Raw genomic sequence first — 20,146 nt, 5'->3', positions numbered from 1 at the left:
GAAATAACACAAATGTGTTTTTATTTTCTTATTATTAACTGTTTATGCTTTTCACATTATTGTCTTTCCCCAGATCTTCAACTTCAACTAGAAACATTGACTCAATATTATTCTAACTGTATTTATCTACTGTATACAATCATGTTTATGTCATTTTATTTGATAGTAAATATAATATAATAATGGACAGTGATACTTACGGTGAAATCACTTCAATGTAATGATAATTTTATTGTTGCATATCAACGACAAAAACACTCATTCTCATGCTCTGTTAATGTTGAAAATCATTTTTATGTTGTGATTAAAAATATCCATTATCACCGTTATTGTCTTATTTCATTTATGTTTATCAATTTGCTCAAATAACTTTAATATAACATGACATAAGTTGGATATGTCAATGGTAATTATTTGATATTGTGAATGATAGAAGCTGTACTTTAAAATTAAAATCAAACACTTTTGACTGCTTTGCTAAACATCTATTATTGTGTGTCGCTGAAATAAGAATGACACAATATGACTATTCCAGGAGGGTTTTTTTACGTTACTTTTTTGTTTTTATATGGAAACTAAAAATGTAAAGCCAACACATTTAGCTGAAGCTCTACCTTTGGATAAGAAGGTACGTCCCTACGAGGAGTCAGCTTCTTATTGTCCTCCAGAAAACTGCTGAAAGGAGAAAATACAGAACAAGAAATTTGAATAATAGACAAAGGTAACTCTCACACTAATACTGTAATGGACCTAAAATGCTACCAGGAACATGAGAAAACAACAACAAAAACCCCATAATATAATATAATATAATATAATATAATATAATATAATATAATATAATATAATATAATATAATATAATATAATATAATATAATATAATATAATATAATATAGTTGGTTGCTGACCCGTTTATTTTGATTTTATATTCTTGTTTATTAAATTGTACAATAACAGTGATTTCTACCATTACTAATCTAAATGTAGCACATGGTTAGATGTCGAACACAAATATTATCCAATAAAGAAGGAAATATCTCCTCTAACCAGTACCTGTGGTTTCTAGATATCATCTCCTCACGCAGATTCCTAATGTCGTTGCGGCATTTATCGATCTCCACCACCTTCATGCCCTCCACTGCAAACATACGTATAAAAGAGTAACTATTTATTTATTTTTTTACAGTATTATGAATTTAAACTTCCAATCAGATCAGTCAATCATTCATGGAACTTAAAAAAGAGAAAACGCTTCTGATCAATCTCCTGCAACACGAGATGATAAAAAAAAAAAAAAAATCTTGGAATCTTGGGACATGCTTACAGTGGATACAATGACCTTTTTTAGTTTAATTTATAAGATCACCCAGAGAGCGCCAACCTCCACAAAGCGCCAAATATTTCCTTTTGTCAGATATTGTCAGTCGTCTGGATCAATGATCCTGATCATTTTCCCTTTAAACCCTCAGAAGACATTTCTATTCCCATTATTGTTGTTTTGAAAAAACAATGGGTACATTTTATCCAATCTGGATGAAACTCAGTGGGATAAGAACATCATTGGCATCCACATCATGTTCTTAAAGACAGGTTTGCCCTGACGCCCTCTGGGAGGCGCTATCTCACTCCCAGCAGGAAGACAAATAGGTACGAAAACTCTTTTATTCCTTCCACCATCAAGCTTTAAAATACTAGTGAGAGGGACAAATGAGATGAGTTTCACGTGATGTTTTTTTGTTTTTTAGTGTTGAATCTATTTTCATGTATTTATTGCCACTAATGCGCTTTATTGCAATGGCGTAACTGCTGTAGCTACTTCATGTTTTTCTCCTGCACAGTGACTGACTGACAATGAAATGTGGATGTGTGTAATGTTTTGTCCCTTGTTGATACTCAACCCACTACTGCAAACTGAATTTAACCTCAGGGATAAATAAAGTATTTTGAATCTGAATAATTGAGGAACCAAATCAAAATAACTGAGTCAATTGCTAACTGAGATATGATTTTTAGATTTTTTTCAAACTGATCCAGAATCAGTATATTGATCCGGATCCCCTCCAAAATTCCCAAATGGAATCTTCCATTGGCCTAAGGTCTACAGTGTCTTTGCTTAAAATTTTGGCAAAATCCATTCAGTACTTTTGACATAATCCTGCTAACAGACAAACTATGAAAATATTACGGAGGAGGTAATTAAGTTAATACAATTCAGTTCAATTCAACTTTATTTGTATAGCACAATTTACAACAAAGTCATCTCAACATTGCTTATCAAAATATAAAATTCATAATAAGAAAAAGAAAACCCAACAAGATCCACATGAACAAGCATTTAGTGACAGTGAGAAGAAACAACTCCCTTTAACAGGAAGAAATCTCCATTAGAACCAGGTTCAGAAGTGGCAGCCATCTGCGTGGACTGGTTGGTGTTAGTAGACAGAAGGACCAACAGAACAGGATAGAGAGATAGAACATCAGAGTGTCTCAGACTAGTTGAGCCATGAACCACAGATCAGGAAGTGACATCATCAGCTTCACGACAATTGAAACAGAGCAGAGAGAGAAGAACGAGGAGAAGACACTGACTGCAGAAAAACATGATACATTATTATCTAGTCAGTCTGTCTTGGCCTTGGGTCTCACACCCTGTGGCCTAGTCAGCACTTATTATAAAGGTGATGAATCTCTTCCTGTTTATTGGTAAGATAACAGTGACTCTAAGGTCTGTAAATGTGACGGTTCACATACGAGCCCATGTTCGCTCTAGTGGTTAGATTATGTTATGATTCAGTCCTGTTTATGGAGACTGTAAATCATAACCAGCTACATCAGAATTAGAATCTCTTCTTAAACACATCAGCAATTGGTTAGATTGAGTTAACTAGTTCAAAGATAGAATAATATGTGATCAACTATAGAAAAAAGACTAATAACATATCAAATGACCATAAATTAGGTGCGTAATTACAAAGGGTGTAAGAAAAAATCTGTTATTTCATTGCGCAATTGTTGTATCGATCCAAAAAAATGTCCAAATCAATGTTTTTATTCATGTTTTTAAATGAAAAAACATTTGATTGTGCTAACATATGCATAGCATGTAAACACCCGGACACTAGATGTCAGTGAACCACATAAAGACTTAATAAACTACCTTTATTTTCATAATTCAAAACATACTGGGCACTTTGACAGATGTGGGCACTTATTTACAAACTTAAAGGTATTGTGGAGGATGTTATTTTGGCCTCCAATTCCGGGTGGATCATCTAGGCTCTCCTAATCGTCAATCAGTCTGGAGTAAGGCCATTGTACGTGCTCGTCCCCAGCTAGTTATCACTTGCTGTGCATGCGCACTAAAGGTGCGTTCACACCGAACGCGACTGGAGCGACTGAAGCGACTAGATTACATTCAAATCAATATAAATGACGCGACCTCAAGTTATCTCCCCTGAAGTGACGTGACTTGCGTGATTTGAGCGACTAGTCCAGCGCAACCTAGTCGCTCGAAGTTGAAAAATTTCAACTTTTTAAGCGACAACTCCCCCGTCCGTCACTGTAGAGCTGAGGCAGCAGCCCCTCCCCCGCTACAGTGAGACGGTTGCAGCCATGACCTCTTGAATTTACCGGGGCTAAATTAAAGCTGTTAACTTCTTGAATAAGCCTACATTTTATGGAATCACAGGAGTGCCAAAAGGAAAAGGAAATGCATGTGGAAATATAACGAGAATCAATAATAAAAATTTGGAAATATAAAGAGAATCAATAATGAAAAAATATACAAATGCAGTCATATTCTTTTTCCATTTTGTCATTGCTTTTTCTGTTTTGTCTTTGTCACATCAAAGACATCTTTCTGACCAGGGTGACTAGTCGATACCTGATCCATCCATCCATTTTCTGACTGGCTAACTTACAGCACAGAGCAGATAAAATAATACAGCGTAAAAGCAAAAATCCCTGGATGACGACAACATTTTAACAGCAGGCAGAGATCATTCACGTTGTACTTTGAGTGTCAGTTGATAAAGAGCTATATAAAATCCATTATTATTATTATTATTATTATTATTATTATTATTATTATTATTATTATTATTATTATTATTATTATTATTATTATTATATTGTTTCTTTATTAGGATTTAAATGAAACATGATGCAGGAGTTTCCATGAGGGATGCACCCAAATGAATTGTTTTGGCTGAAACTGAAACACCAAAAGAAATGACTATGTAAATGATTATTCCCCCCATTGCATTTCTGGCTCTGAATGTGTACTAGCCACTAAAATTAAAACATTACAATTGTATAAATTAACATTAATGATTAAAAGAATAAATCAATTAAAAATATGAAAATGTTTATTTAGCACGGAGATTCCGTCAATGCATACATGAAATAAAATAATTAAATATTTAACCTGACCCCACTCATACATTAAATAATATCATACAGACCTATAACTGACTGAGCTGTTGGAAAAGAGTCACATTAAATATGTTATCTAATTAAAACACAAAGTGCATTAAAGTTCTTGATAAAAATCAGTTTATTGGTTTTATTTATTATCCAAACATGTTCTTTAGACGCACACACCGCTCTGTGTACATTTCCTTTGCGCGCTGGTTTAATTTTAATCCAATCAAGAGATAATCTTTATAACGTGGACCATTTACAGTGATAAAGTTCAGACGTGCACTGACAGCAGAGTTGTGGCACAAATATAACACCATACGTGCCGTGCTTCAGATTGTTGTGTTGGGGTCCCACGGTACAACAGTGTTGACGTGACAGAAACATAAAACACACGTACTGATCCATCAACTCTGCTTAGAAAACTATTTCAGTGATCAGATGTATTAAATCCAGCCGCTCTGAGTTCATGAACACGTTGGCTCGTCATCACAACATTGTTACAGCTTGTTTTACGTGTTCATTTGTTGTGGTGAACTGCCGTCAAGTGTCTCGATGCGTGTGCGCGCACTGTGTGTTTGATGCGCTGATGCATATTCTGCTTGCTTTTAAAATGTAATCCCCCGAAGTAATCCCCGTTTTTATAAAAAAAAAAAAACCTGTAATCTGATTACACGTTTTTTAATATACTGTCACGGATTACAGTTACATGTTGTTTGTTTACTGATTACGTGACACTGTTACTTGTAATCCGCTATTCCCCGAGCCTGCTAACACATAGCCACTGCAAGCAGGAATCGTGTGATCAGGTATTGACTAGTCACCCTGGTCAGAAAGACGTCTTTGATTTGACATTGCTTTTACCGACAGCTTAAGTCATGAAGTAAAAACAATTTCCTTTTAATTTTGGCACTCCTGTGATTCCATAACATTCTGCGTAAACTCAACCTTTAGTAACTCCATAAACTGATCATTTAAACCGTGAAAGCAGCGCTGTTAATGATACGGCCGGAGAAGATGTGATCAGCCGCACACACACACAGACACACACACACACACACACACACACACACACACACACACACACACACACACACACACACACACACACACACACACACCACACACACACACACACACACACACACACACACACACATCACTGGAGTGATGGAATGACCAATGCACTCAAGCGACTCATCACGGGCGATTGAAGTGACTGCAGTTGCTACAGTCGCGTTGGGTGTGAACGCACCTTTACACGTGTTTATGTGTCTCACCGTTCTCATGGGGTAAGTAAGCTTGTATGAGCGATGCCGACACCAACTTGTAAACAGAGCTGTGCACGAGGAAAACTGGGCTCGTGCACGCGCTCTCGCACTCAGTTATTAGGAGTGTTGAGCGTGTGCATTTTTTCAAAAAGTGGAGAGGGCGTTTCTTTTCTAAACTACGGGAAAATCCTCCTCTATACTTTTAACAGAATCAGAAGCAAACATTTTTCTTTGACACTTTAATAAACATACCACTTGTTTTTGATATTGGTACTTGAATTACAGTTAATGTTCTCGCAAGTTTAAAACAAAATGAAATGAATTGTATTTCATACCATTTTGTTTTTGTAAAGGTGAAATTTGTAATTATTGATATTGCGATTTATCAACCATAGTAATTACTACAAGTGTGATTACACCATCATAGAAAGCTTTAGAAAACAATTCAGTAAAATGGATTATTATGGAGTGCTACAAAATATTACAAACTGGTTGTTACTGAATCCAACATAAATTCTACTTCACCTGAATAGATAAATAGCCTGAGAGCCTTGTGGATCCATGAATCCAACGAAGAGATCCAGGAGAGACTAACAGAGATAGTGTCGAAGTTTTTACCATAGCATGAAAAGTGAAAAGCTGACCTCAGCTGGCGTGGATGTTAAAAGCAGTTTAGTGTGTGAATAAACGTGTTGATCGCTACATTCAGTCCACGGCGCGACGTTTCTTCTACGTCTCTGGTCTCTGAGCAGCCCTACTTTCCCCTCCTCTGCTGCCTTTTGTTTCCAAGGTTCATCCTTTCTGTTTCCTGAAAGAATAAAGGTCTACAAGAGCTCTCCAGTAGCTCTCCACCTCTCATTAGTGTTGGTGACTATAGCGACCAAAGTGATGAGAGATTGAATATGTGTGTGGGCAACACGCTGTCACCTTAGCAACCAGGTATCAGGGAATCTGCATGTTTTTTAAGCATCAAGCGTGAGGCTAGAATTACGGAACCCACACAATCTTTGGCATAAGACGGGCTTTTTTAACAAGTAAGCACTTTATTCTCTGCTTGAACTTTCTCACCCTTCCATAGTGGAGCATTCAAAACACCGAGAAGATTCTCAGTCATCAAACAGACGTTGGTGATGCAGAAACGGATGAAACTGTGGAAATATCAGCATCAAAAGATGGATGTGACCCATGAACCCCTCAACCCGTTTCTTCCTTAAAGGGATCCTCCAATGTTTTGGCCTAAAATCTTTGAAATGACCTTATTAGTAGATCTATGTCTAACAAAACACATTAATAAGCACCATATTCATTTTATTGCCTTTTAAAAACGGGACTACTTTACAGTTTTAGAGCCTCTGTTCCTCCATCTTGAAATCACATGATCGATGATGTCACACGGCCCCACTGCCTGTAAACATCCCATTGTTTTCTATGAGAGTGAAGCTTTCAGCCTGATTTTTAAATCATTCATCATCTTTTTCAGTCAAAATGACAACATGTGCAGCCTTCGGGTGCTCTAAAAAAACAGGAAAAGTTAAAGATGTTGATGTAACCCTCCATTGTTCACCAAAAGAGGATAAAAAAGAGCTGTGACCCGAAGAATAAAACGTACTGCAGGGGGCGACAGGTCAAACTCTGTGGTTTTGTAGTATACAATGAAGCAGAGAAGATGAGCTCTCTTAAGGGACCTTTCCTCTCCCTTAAAGCTGATATTCGGAGTTTCTGGGAAATCTATGTTTATGTATGATTCTTTTGAAATCCGAAAAAAATCCCTAACTAGTCTTTTACTATGGTCTACTGCCAGTGGTCATTCATATACATTAATGTATATAAGTCCCTCCTTCGTCCTAAAGACCCCTATACAAATGAAAACGATAGCTGACTGCGCCCAGCCAATAGGCTTCTACTTCCTGTTTACGAGACTGTCAATCAAAGTGAATGCAGAACTGTGCACGGAAACAAGGCCTCGCGTCACAACAGCAAACAGGTAAATATGATTTTGGCTCTTACCTGACCCATAGACATATATCGATGCGTTGTTATGTTCCGTGATGCGCGTGCAGAAAAGCAGAGGCGTGGCTTCTGGTAGATTGCAGAGGCAGTGGGAAGAAGTGGAGCTGTTGAGGGCGGGGCATCGAGACGTTTCTCAGAAACTCCAGATATCTGTTTTAAAGAGTAACTAAACTCCTGCTTTCTCCTGACCTGCCACTAGGAAGGAAATTCAAATAATGCCTTGATTATGGGTGGGGCTTCTGGAGCAGTTAAGCTCCAATGATCAATCTATGCTATGCTAACTAGCTACTAACTACTCAATATAGCTCTCTATTCACTCTTTTTCAGTCCAACCCACTCACTACACATTGTAGAGCCCACAGGGGCTAGTTTTTATAAAAGGGGCGGGGCTAACAGTGCTTCTTTGTGATGCAAGATGGTCCCAAAATGTCACATAATCTTGTTTTCAGCCAATAGCAAAAATCAATTGTAATAGCTTGATTTCAACCCATAGAGGGCAGTCACACTGACAACCAAATATGAAAAATTGAAATACTTTGACTAAAATGTTGAGAGTTGGACCAGGATCAATCAACAGCACTACTTGATACGCAAATACATTTGTATTGAGCAGAAAAAAGTGGTTTGGGGGTTTAGTTAATCTTTAAACACGCTCTGGTGGCTGAAGTTTGTGAGTAATCACGGACTGTTGAAGGACAAAAGGACTTCTATCCTCAGGGTTTGTGTCGTCAACAGTCCTCGATTTATTCGCTAACTTCAACCATCAGAGCATGTCAGCGCACTGTTTAAGGGAGAGTATAGAGTATTACATCGACATCTTTAACTTTTCCTGTTTACTAGAGCAACCAAAAGCAGCACAAGTTGTCATTTTGACTGAAAAAGCTGCTAAATAATCTAAAAAGTAGCTAAATCATCTAAACATCAGGCTGAATGCTTCACTCCAATAGAAAAAGCAGATGTGGAAGGTCAAAGGTCACGTGGTCCCTGTGGTAGTTGAACCGTTAGACAAGCAGGAACAGGTCGAGGAAGACAAACATACCACCAGAAGATCATCGTCAAAGGATTTGAAGCAGAGACAAAATACAGTACAAAAATCCATGAATTACAGCATCTTCCAAAAACCTGATAAAATCTAAAAGTAAAACCAAACTTAAGCCTTTCAGAACAAACAAAAGCTAAAATTCTCTCCTCTTTCTAACATCCACCAACATCTGAAAGCACCAGCAGAGCTTCAGCCCACAGAGATGATGAAAACACATATATTTAAAACCCTCTCAGCCTGGAGTGACTTGATTGCATCTTGATGAATTTCAAAGTGTTTTGTTGTGCTCGTCTTGATTACCTATTGCACATTTTTCCAAAGTGGCAGTCAACAGTGTCTCATCAGAGCAGGCACATCAGAACAAGCTCACACACAGTAAACGTTTATCTGTGAGCACTGATAAAGGTCTGTGTGATAAGACTTAGTTAAGGTAGAAACAAGGCCACACATGTATGACTTAAGACTGGATGTTGTGTAAGTGTGACTGAACGTTCACTTCAGCTCCAACGCAGACAGAATGAAAAGGAGAGTTTAGCTTAACATGAATGCATTTGACCCATCATTCAAAAAGCTTCTTCAGCTCTAAAACTGACTAGTTAGTGCACAGACTGGGTCAGTCATCATGACCCAGACTCAGAGTTCCCACACAGACAGAGATGAACAGAAGAGAATCCAGAGACTTTTATAACATCACAAACAACACAAACCTGAAATAAAACTAAAATAGTCAACAAACCCCAAGGTTTGGGACGTGAGTCTAGCATGAAAATTAAAAAAAACCTGATAAATAAATCTACAAGAACAATCTGTGTCACATGTGTCAAACTCAAGGCCCGGGGGCCAAATCTGGCCCTTTTAAACATTCCATCCAGCTCACAGGTTAAAGTAAAAATGACTGATAAAACATGAATCATTGTGTGAATTATCAGTAGGGTTGAAAAGGGGCGTAAAATATCTGGCAAATTTCCACTGGAACTTAAGCTCAGGAATTTTGACAATATTAAAAAATGGGAATCATTCATTTAAATTAACCAGAAATTGGGAGTAATTTTACATCACTGTATCGTATCCAAACATAAATATTGTCATCTATGCAAAAATAATACACTTTAAAAAAAAAACAACATTTCAACAAGTTTATTTGGAAGTAAAACAATTATCTAAGTGGAGTTTCATTGAGTTTGTCACAAATTCAATGAAACTCAACAATATTTGAAGAGGTTCACGGTTTTACAAACCTAGTTTTTCCAAAATTCTGCTCAATCCTAAAATTATTTGACATAATTTCCCCAAATAAAAATAATACTGTCACTACCTTTCACCTATTGCTTGGATATTGTTGGTGCCTTATTTACTACATACTTTAATATCATTTATATCAAGCATAAAGTAGCACTAATTATTGGTTCCATTCCCAACCTTTGTGGTCCACTTGAGATCAAGCTTGTCCATATTTGGCCCCTGAACTAAAATGAGTTCCACACCCCTGAACTATGCTATGCTAGCTAGCTACTCACTATAGCTCTCTATTTACAATCCTCTCAATCCAACCTACTCGCCATGTCCAACGGGGCCAACAGTGATGGATCGTTACATAAGAAGCCACTAAAAACGTAATTGGCCCCTATCTCAGCCAATAGCAAAACTTGGTTGTAATAGCCTGGTTTCAACCCATAGAGGGCAGTCACTCTCAGATTGTTACAACAAAATGTACCAAAGTGAAATACTTTGGCTAAAACATCCTAATAATCAATAACACTACTACATATGAATTTGTTTCCAGCAAAGAAAAATGGGTTTAGGGTTTAGTTACTTACGAACAACATAGTCATTGCCTAAGTTTCAGTTAAAGCTGCAGTATGTAGAATTGTGAGACTAGAATAGAAACAACCAACCTCCCCCTCCCCTCCCTGTTTTGAATCCACCAGCATCCTCGTAAACGCACTCAACTTTCTCTCTAAATCTGGTGACTTTACAAACCCTCTGAGCAACTTTTTTCTCATACGCGACTCTTGACAAATCTAGTGACTGTTTCTTGTGTTATTGATGAGTTTTCTGAAAGCTCATATCACTGTGTAGTTACTGAACTGCCGTAATACACAAAACAGCTCATGTTAAAAGATCTCTGATTAACTGTTAAAGAGCAGTTTCCCCTCAGAACACTTTGGATTACAAAATACTCAAAGGTTAGGGTGGAGTTTGGATTAAATGATACAAAAAAACTTACTTACTGTAGCTTTAACTCTCTGGACTAAATAAGAGGACTTCTGTCCCATAGAGGGGTTGTTGTGTTGATGAGTAAAAACCTATTTTAACTAAATTATGACAGAATGGAGGGGGTGGTCTTTGGTAACTGCTGTCAGAGACCATCTCTAAAGCCTAGGTTCCCAAAGTGGGGTACGGTGCCCCCAGGGGTATGCAAATTTTCATAGGGGGTACGTGAAAAAAATGAAAAAATTGTGAATATAAATCAAGCAGCAGTCAGGAGCTTCCATGCATTGCCACAAATTCTATATTGGCCTCTGTCAGACTGCCCTCTAGTGGTGAGAGAGAGAGCTGCATTGCTTTGTGCTAGTCAAACATGCTTAATGCCCTTTGCCATGACGTACTTGTGTGAAAGTGGATTTGAAGCTTTGAGAAACATGAAAAGAAAATACAGAAAAAAACATTGTGCGGAGAACAATTTAGGACTCATTTAGGTTCTGTGCATCCTCACATCCTCACCTTCTCATTAAAATTGTAACGAGTAGTATTTCACAGTTTAAAGCTGATGAAATTATGTTGTATTACTGGTATATGTTCAATCAAAAAAAATTTTGGTAGATTTATTTTTTCCAAAAAATAAAGGATTCTTTCTCACTGAAAATGCCAGTAGACTAATTAATTAAATAAATCTGATAACTCTAGATAAGAGGTTTTCTTGTGTGCTTACAGATTATTATTCTTTTTTTTTTAAATTACGGCGGGGAGACTCCCAGCGGCCCCCTGGTGCCTTATGCGGCTTGGGGTGTGGTCGTCCTCCCTGGGCGGGCTGCTCCTGGTGCTGCATCCGTTCCGGGTCCTTCTGGCCTGGGGTCGGGCCCCTGCTGGCTCTGGGCTCGCCGGCGGGTGCCCACTGGCTGCCTGTTCGGCGCGGTTCTGGTCGTCTGCTGGGTGTGGGCTTCGGCCCCTCCGCTGGGGCCTCGGGCAGGGAGTTCTCTGGGCCCTCCCCTCGGGGGGTTAGGCGCGGGGGTGGGGTGGGGGGGTGGGGGGGTCGATGGGGTGGGGGGTCTGGGGGTTGGGGGTGGGATCGGTGGCGTGGTGCGCTGGGTCCTTGGCTCCTTGGGGCTTTCTCGGGTGTGTATGGGGGGGCGATGGCTGCCTCTCGGCTTGGGATCTTGGGGGCGTTCGGGGGACTGCTTGGCCGTGGGGTGGTCGCCGGGGGCCCTTAGGCTGCCTGCTCTTGCTGCTGGCCTGACTGCTTCTTCGGGCCCGGGGGCGGCTCTTGGGTTTTGCAGTGGCGGTACTTGGAAATACATTTGTCATGGATGCACTGGCCTTGGGCTGTGGGATAACACTCATACTGGGCTCAACCTTAGACACGTTGTTCCCAAATACCTGTTTTATGGAATTTCCACTCACCTCTTCCTCTGTTCACAGCCACCACCATTATTCCTAAACCACACACTGGTCACCAAACTGGCTTGACAACACAACAATAAACACAATATACACAACCACAATTTCACATCGCATCACTTAAAACTATTCCTCACCCATTCCATATCCTATCTTGTATCCCTCTTCCCTGCTAACTTCCCCACCCCCCTCCAACCCCTCACCTTGGTGTAACACTGCCCTCTCTTTTTTACATCCTCCCTTTAATAAAGTATTTCTTACCCTTCCCTAGGGAGGGCTGGTGACGGTCACAATTATGCAATAAAATAAATAAATTTATTTAATTGCAATAATAAAATATGCATTGCTGTCAAAAGATTGCACTTCTTGTAGTGTTAACCTTCGAAAGCATGTGCAGACAAGGTAAAAAAAAAAAAAAAAAAAAAAAAAAAAAAAAAAAAAAAAAAAAAAAAAAAAAAAAAAAAAATAAATTACATATTATCCTCATCAGGACAAGTACAATTCAGGGACAAATTTTACTGTAGGGCTACACTGTATATGACATAATATTATTATGTTTTAGAGTGTGCAGGAGGGACTGGGAAAAGTTTGGGAACCACTGTTCTACAGTAAAGACCAAACCTTTATGTTCTGATGATCAAACTTACACTCGACTCTTTTCTCCAACATTGCGAGACGGTTGCTGACCTCAGTCTTCAGCTCGTTGATCTTAAATGCCCTGTGAAGAAACACAAAGACCAAGTACTTTAATATACAGTAATACCAAAACCATGTATCTTTGTATGTTTGATAATGGAACAGTAACTATTATAGTAATTATCTCACTGATGTCAAACCAAGTCGTTTTGGTTTATTCTGATCTTTTATTACTTTTGTAACATTCAGCTCTTGTGAATTGTACAAGCAGCAAATGGAGATCAATCTATAATCAACAAAACTTACTCTTACCGTCCTAAGATAAAAAAGCTTCTTGTTTTCTATTATTGGGGACAATGCCTAATACTAAAAAAACAACTTTAAATGATCCAGCGTTTCTTTTGTTGTTAAAAACCTGAAATAAAAATATAGTTAAATATTTGTTCCTGATTGATTTATTTCTCTATATTTGGTTGTTTTAGGTTCTCTGTGCATTGGACAATGTCTTTGGTTTATTTTTAACAGTTTTCTGTTGGGGTGTATGAGGTTCATTAAGTCCTATTTTATAAACTAGGTTATTTTTTGGTTTTATTTAGTTATTGATCATCGTAAGAGAATTATTTTTATCCAGCAACAAAACATACAATCCTTAATTTAGCTTTCAGGAGAAAACCAAAGATAGAAACTGAAAACAATCTGTAAGTGATGAACAGAGTTCTACACCTGGTGAATGATAGTAGACGAGAAGTTAGAAGGTCAAATGAAAAGTTTGGGTAGAAAAATAAGTCTGTTTAATTTGAGATGTTTAACGTTTTTTTTTCATGAAGACAGGTAATGGCTTTTAAGGGTCAAAGTGTAAAAGTATGCGTGGGAACTCGTTTGGTCGACAGCTTACCTTGAAAACTGCTCGGCTACTTGAGTGAGAACATTCTGAAAAAGTTCTTCCTTATCTGAGGAGAGAACAAACATGGAGAGTTGTTACATCATCACACGGAAACATCAAAAACATTCATATTTAAAAAGAAGAAGCCCAGCACCTTCATGCTTTGTAGCAGCTTTGTCAAGATATAAGAGAAGATTGTTTGTTACAGTGCATTAACATTAACAGCATCATAAAACAATTTTGGATGAGATGTCCCCTCATCTCATCGATCTGAAAGTCACTCTATAGTTTGTGTTTCAGTCTGACACACTAAACTCTGTCCATTATTAACTGTTCACTATTTACTTTCAGGGGAGGATTCACTAAAGCTTTATGGGTATTAGAACGTGTGCAAACATCACTCCACACGCTAATAAGGGGTACAAACCCCTGGGAATCAGGACTGCGCATCTTCTGCACATCACGATGCGGCCACAGTTTATTTAGGGTGTTTCCTTCTGATGAATATGTAAAGTAGGCGGATCTCATAAGGGGCGCAAAAAAAAATGGGAGGGGGAAATGCAAATAAATTAATGCAGTGGGCGCAATGCGATTCATCAAATCTGGAACTGTTTGCCGTGAGTGTTTCAGCACCGGAAAATAGTACGAGTGACAAGCAGGTGCAAACACACACGCAGAGATCAGCTGCAATAAATGTTGACACAAAACACAGCGGAGATGGAAAAAAAGACTCCAGTTAACCTTTCTAGTAGAAGAAAATTATTTAAATATAACAATAGTCAATATTAAACATAAGAAAATGCAGAGTAAAGTGTGTGCGTGAGAGAAAAAAGCTACACACTCGAGGCGGCGCGTGTGGAGTCTGGTGTGGCTGCGGTGGAGAGAGGATGCTGTGCACGGAGATCCATGGATGTCGCTCTGGACGCATCGCTCCAATGAGCTCCTGTGTCTTCATCTCCACGTTCTAACCATAAAACTCTCATGTCGGGTTGATGGAAGGAGTGTCAGGCCAGAATCAGCTGATCAGCTGCGTAATTTACATAGCGATGGCACAATATTCACATATGAGTGTGTGTGACAATCGCCGCTCAGGAGCTGAGACCTGCAGGATGATGGTCAGCAGATCATCTTCAAATGGTGCAGATTGATTGATTGACAGACTGTGCTGCTCTCAGATCAATGGCTTCAACAGATCAATAGGACGGTTTCTGTCCAAATCTGCCTGTTTTTCATGGACTGATCAGAGCAAAGTTACAGCCACATTAAATTAGGAGGAAAAAATATCATTAGGTTTTAAAGTTGTTTTTAAAAAAACAGAGAAGTCCATCTTCCTCCAACTGAACTTCTTTAAGTGTCATTTAGTGCTTCTGTGCACTCACCTCTCCATGTTACACGAGAAAAATGTTCATCTAAATAGGACGGTGTCAACCCCGTCTATACACGCAGCTATCTTAATAAATTCCCCACAGCAGGTGAAGAAACAGCATCACCAAAGAATTTGGGGATGCACCTGGTTTACCACCCTTTATTTCAGATCTTAGTGAATCCGCCCCTCAGAGTTTATAATGCTGCTGCTGCTGCTGCGGCTGCGGCTGCTGCTGCGGCTGCGGCTGCTGCTGCGGCTGCGGCTGCTGCGTCACAGCTTGAAAGAAAAGAAAATGTGTCAAACTCACCTGCAAGTTGTCCACCAGCCAATGGGACGACTCTATAAGGTGACCTGGAGAGAGAATGTCACAATAAATATGGGATGAACAAACTCATCATAAGTCACTATCATGGAATGAAACACTAACAGGGTTTAATAAAACTTAAAAGCTGCTGAGGAGGAGGAGCCAAGCCTTTACTAAAATAAGAACACTTCAGTTGTCAAGTAGAAAACATGTTGGACATTGCTAAAATCATAAAGCATCCACATTTGTGTCATGAAATATTTTTGCTGCATTAATTCAAATGTAGCTTTTTAATTACAATCAACAAAATAATCATTGGGGCATCAGTGGAACCCAACTCAGCATATTTAATGAATCCAATCATTTATGTCTTTGTTTACGGTTTCGTAATGTGTTTTTTTTAATTGACCTATCCTCTGAGTGCTATGTTTTAATTAGCGTTGTTGCTATAATTGAACATAATTACGTCTATTGCCAGTTTAAATAGGTATTCAATAACGTGCACTATCCGCATCAAATATACAAATTAATAAATGAATTTATTAAAAAAGAGAAAAAACAAACAAATAAATAAATAAATAAACAAACACAGTGCTTGTTGACACACTGATTATCATAGTGACCATAATGTGTCTCTGTTATGCTTTACATTGTTGGTATTAAAAGATATTTCACTTGGAGACAAAGGGATTCTTAATGTAATATACTGTAAAGGTCTGTGGTGTGTAGTACCAGTGCAGTGCATTACACGTCTCTGTGATCAAACTACTCAGGAAGGAAGTCCCGATCTGGTATCGGTCTGATATATATTTAAAAAAAAAGCAACAGTATAATATTATATATGTTAGATATGATATATATTATATGATATATTGTTTTTTATTGGATTTATTGAGGTATTTTTTCAGGGTCTTCTCATTTATCCTATTTTTATTCAGTTGTTGCTCATTCTAATGTTTAAGGTTAAAATGAACTCATTGGTTAGCAATAAATGGGTCAGTTTTACTCAAACCTACTGTTGCTGACTGTTGTTCTTTGTTTGAGTAAATTAATTTGATCAACAGTATGTTTATTGGACGCTTTGAACTTTCCCTTACTTTCCCATGAACACTTGGGATCTTCGTCTCGGCAAACAAACTCTCTAAGTCATCTCTATGGCAACGCCGTACCAACTGTGAGAGATTGCAGCAGAGTCTCAGAAATCAGGCACACGGTCACACAATCACTCCCACACTTTCACACACAACCCGTTTTTTTCACCCTCTCCTTCGACCCCAACCCCTCCTCCTTCCCTGCAGATGGCAGCAGGAGGCGAAGCCGTAAGGGCAACTATGCCCCACCCATCAACCATCCTAAAGACATATCCCCCCCTGGTGCTAATGTGCTGTTGTAATGAATTGAATGTTGTTTTGTTTAGGTGCATGTACGCTGAGGAGGTTTTTTTTCTAGTTTTATAATAATAATAATAATAATAATTTTAATAATAATAATAATAATAATAAAATTTATTATTATTATTATTTAAAAGCGTCTTTCAAAACACCCAATGACACTGTACAATGAAGTCATAAAAGTAGCAGTGGAAATAGATATTGTGTTTACGAAGGATGTGACCGATGTTCTCCGGCTCCGTTCCTCCCATGTTATATGTGTTATATGTGATTGTCTTTTCTTGGACGGGATGAAACTGAAATTACATTTTGTTGCTCTGTAACATGTGCAATGACAAATAAAGATTCAGATTCTGATTAAGATTCCACCTTTAGCACCGATGTTGTACGTGTGGGACAACCCTATTATTTATAACGTTCTCTAAAAACAAACAGGATGGATTCCTCAGGTGAAGAACATTGGTTCTACCTCTCTGTGTTGTGTGGCATCGTTGGGTCGATGGACACCATGGCTCCAGAAGGATCCAGCAGAGACAGGTTAGTGTTCCTGTGTGGGTAGAGGAACAAAAAAACACCTTCAGTTTCAATGTAACCGTTAATGCTTTTAGGGCTTAAAGTGAATTCATTTGTTCACAATCCACCGTGGACAGTGTTTTTAAAAAGTTAATATACACAAACAGTTCTCACACCTGTTTTCTTCAATATTTTCCGTTTTGGTGTAATTTTGTTAACGTGTGTGGTTTTTGACTAATTTTGTGCATTTTTGTTGTCATTTTGTCTGTTTTTGGAGTCTCTTTTGTATAATTTTCCCTAAAACAGCATTTTTGTTGTTATTTTTGTGTTTTTTGAGTCATTTGTTGTGTTTCTGTTGTTGTTTTATGTTTTTTTTGGAGTCATTTTGTGCTTTTTTGGAATAATTGTGCATTTTTTTGTTTCAACTTATGTGTAATTTTGGTGTAATTTGGAATATTTTTCAGTTGTCAATGTCAATTTTGTTGTCGTTTTGTGTGTTTCTGTTGTTGTTTCATGTGTTTTTTTAGCTCATTTGGGGCTTTTCGGGAATAAATGTGCAATAATGCAATTGCTTGTCTTATTAAATTATACTATATGATGTTAAAATGTACTGGCACCCTGTCCAGGGTGAACCCCCGCCCAGCGCCCAATGAGAGCCGGACATTGGCAACGGCAGACCCCCTCGACCCTGACAAACAGGAATAAGTGGGTCTGAAAATGGATGGATGGATGGATGGATGTTAAAATGTAGTGAACTCAATTGAAACCTCTTTTAAACATAAATGACCACCTGAATTTTAGTCTTATGCTTCTAGGGGTTATGCTACAAATCTAGATGAGCTCTTATCACGCTAACTTCCAGGATTTAATCCGTGTGTGCTGGACTACAAAACTTGCTGAAGCTGAATCACTATGACAACTAGTCTTTCACAGCTAACCTGGTCCCGAAAAAGTTTTTCTTTAGCTTAAATGTTAGCTCGTGATAAAGTCCCGCCTCCTGACCAATCAGATCTCTTAGAAAACGAGCTGTCCAATGAAAGTTGATGTGTGATCACGTCACTGTGTGGATCTGATGTGAAGCTGACCATAGACTGTAAAAAAACGCTGACAGGAGCGATGCAATCCTTTCATTTACTGATGACATCATATAAGAAAAATAGGATTTATATCTGATGAACTGATCAAATAAAATCAATAAAATCAGCTGATAACACCTGTTTGCATCGGGCACTTTCACACCGATAAATTAATTAATTCATGTAGTCTGAGGTAATGCTGAGAGCCTCAGTCCCGTAGATAATATAAATATAAATATATTCCACCTTATGATGTAAGCTGATCTGTATGAACACATGATCACAGCCACAGTAACACGTTAAAAAGAAAAGAGAAAATTAAACTTATCAGAATGTTCGTTTATTCTCCATTTATAATTTCACTAATGTAAACATTAACACTCATCAATTCCTGCATTCATAACTTTCTGCTTTTACTGCAGCACCAGTGGTGTTTTTGGTCTGAATTATGAATTTTAATTCTTCATATTTTTAAACTTAAGCAACACGTAACCGATCGGGACCAGGTTATGAAATGGATCAGGTCTAATAGCAAGTATAAAAGCTCCGCCTCCTGCAGTACTGTTGCTCTTCCCTGTAATCATGGATTTATATTCATTATATTTAAGATCATAAACTGTTCCTCCTGTGAAGATACTCTGCCAGTTCTCTCCATTGATTGGTCAGACGCTGCAGTCTCCACCCCTTTCACGTACGAGGGTGAAATCACTTGGCTTAAATTAGCGTGTTGTGATCGACGTTCGTAGTCCAGCTCATATCTGGAAAGGAGCGTTTGGTTAGTTCAAGCCAGCTAACAGAGATTAATCCAGTCTAGATTCGTAGCTTACCCCCCTTAGTGTTGAGCATGGTTGTGTTTGCGTCGTGTGTGTGTGTGTGTGTGTGTGTTTGTTTGGTGAGTGCACACGCTTTTATTTATGCATAGAATACATCATCATCATTGTATGCATGCTTTGCTTTTCTATTCCAGTCTTTGTTTGAATAATATCTGAGCAGATTCAGTCCTAATGCTACTGTGTCACAGGTTTCTATAATTTATATATTATTATTATCATTTTATTTATTATTGCTCCTTTATCAACTCTAGTGTAGAGCTTTTCCAATTGATCTACATCACGATTGATATCAAAACCTATACCATGTTTATTTACTTTAGCCATGAAATAATTAAATAGACAAAATGTTTGTTTACATCACAGAGTGAACACTTTATCACAATAACTACGAGTGACTCAGTGAGCATAGAAAATAAATTAAATATCTTCTTAGAAAAGTACTTTAATGTCCAATAAAAACCTATAAACAGGACTGTAGTTTATGTTGTGTGTGTGTGTGTGTGTGCGTGCGTGCGTGTGTGTGTGTGTGTGTGTGTGTGTGTGTGTGTGTGTTACCGTGGCACACCCAGAGCTGTGCAGAAGAGGTCTTTAATATCACATGGGCTGCAGAATCGACTAAACACCACCTACAAGAGGGGAAGACACAGAAAACTACAATTAGAACTCATGGGGTATTTTTGTTGTAGTTTTGTGTATTTTTGTTGGATATTTTGCGTGTTTTAAATCATTTTGGAAATTTTTCACTCATTTCTTCTTACTTTTGCAGTTATTACTAGAGCTAT

The 20,146-nt window shown here is 38.1% G+C and overlaps 1 protein-coding gene across 7 annotated transcripts in view; it reads right to left on the bottom strand.

The window, feature by feature from the left end:
• Window positions 1–20,146, bottom strand: part of pde9aa (phosphodiesterase 9aa) — a 44,401-nt gene that overhangs the window by 13,801 nt on the left and 10,454 nt on the right. For 6 of the 7 annotated variants that reach the window (XM_028435575.1, XM_028435576.1, XM_028435577.1 and 3 more), the window contains exons 2-8: window positions 19,920–19,990; window positions 17,412–17,489; window positions 15,555–15,598; window positions 13,894–13,948; window positions 13,010–13,080; window positions 1,056–1,140; window positions 615–675 (exon numbers count right to left, since the gene is read on the bottom strand). In XM_028435575.1, coding sequence (XP_028291376.1) covers window positions 615–675; window positions 1,056–1,140; window positions 13,010–13,080; window positions 13,894–13,948; window positions 15,555–15,598; window positions 17,412–17,489; window positions 19,920–19,990 — 465 coding nt within the window. The remainder of the gene's footprint in view (window positions 1–614; window positions 676–1,055; window positions 1,141–13,009; window positions 13,081–13,893; window positions 13,949–15,554; window positions 15,599–17,411; window positions 17,490–19,919; window positions 19,991–20,146) is intronic. The other variant, XM_028435581.1, reaches the window with a different exon arrangement.

The sequence above is a fragment of the Gouania willdenowi genome, chromosome 21 (genome assembly GCF_900634775.1).
Source record: "Gouania willdenowi chromosome 21, fGouWil2.1, whole genome shotgun sequence".
NCBI lineage: Eukaryota > Metazoa > Chordata > Actinopteri > Blenniiformes > Gobiesocidae > Gouania > Gouania willdenowi.
The sequence above is the reverse complement of the archived record's forward strand: the minus strand, read 5'-3'. Positions and strand labels throughout refer to the sequence as shown.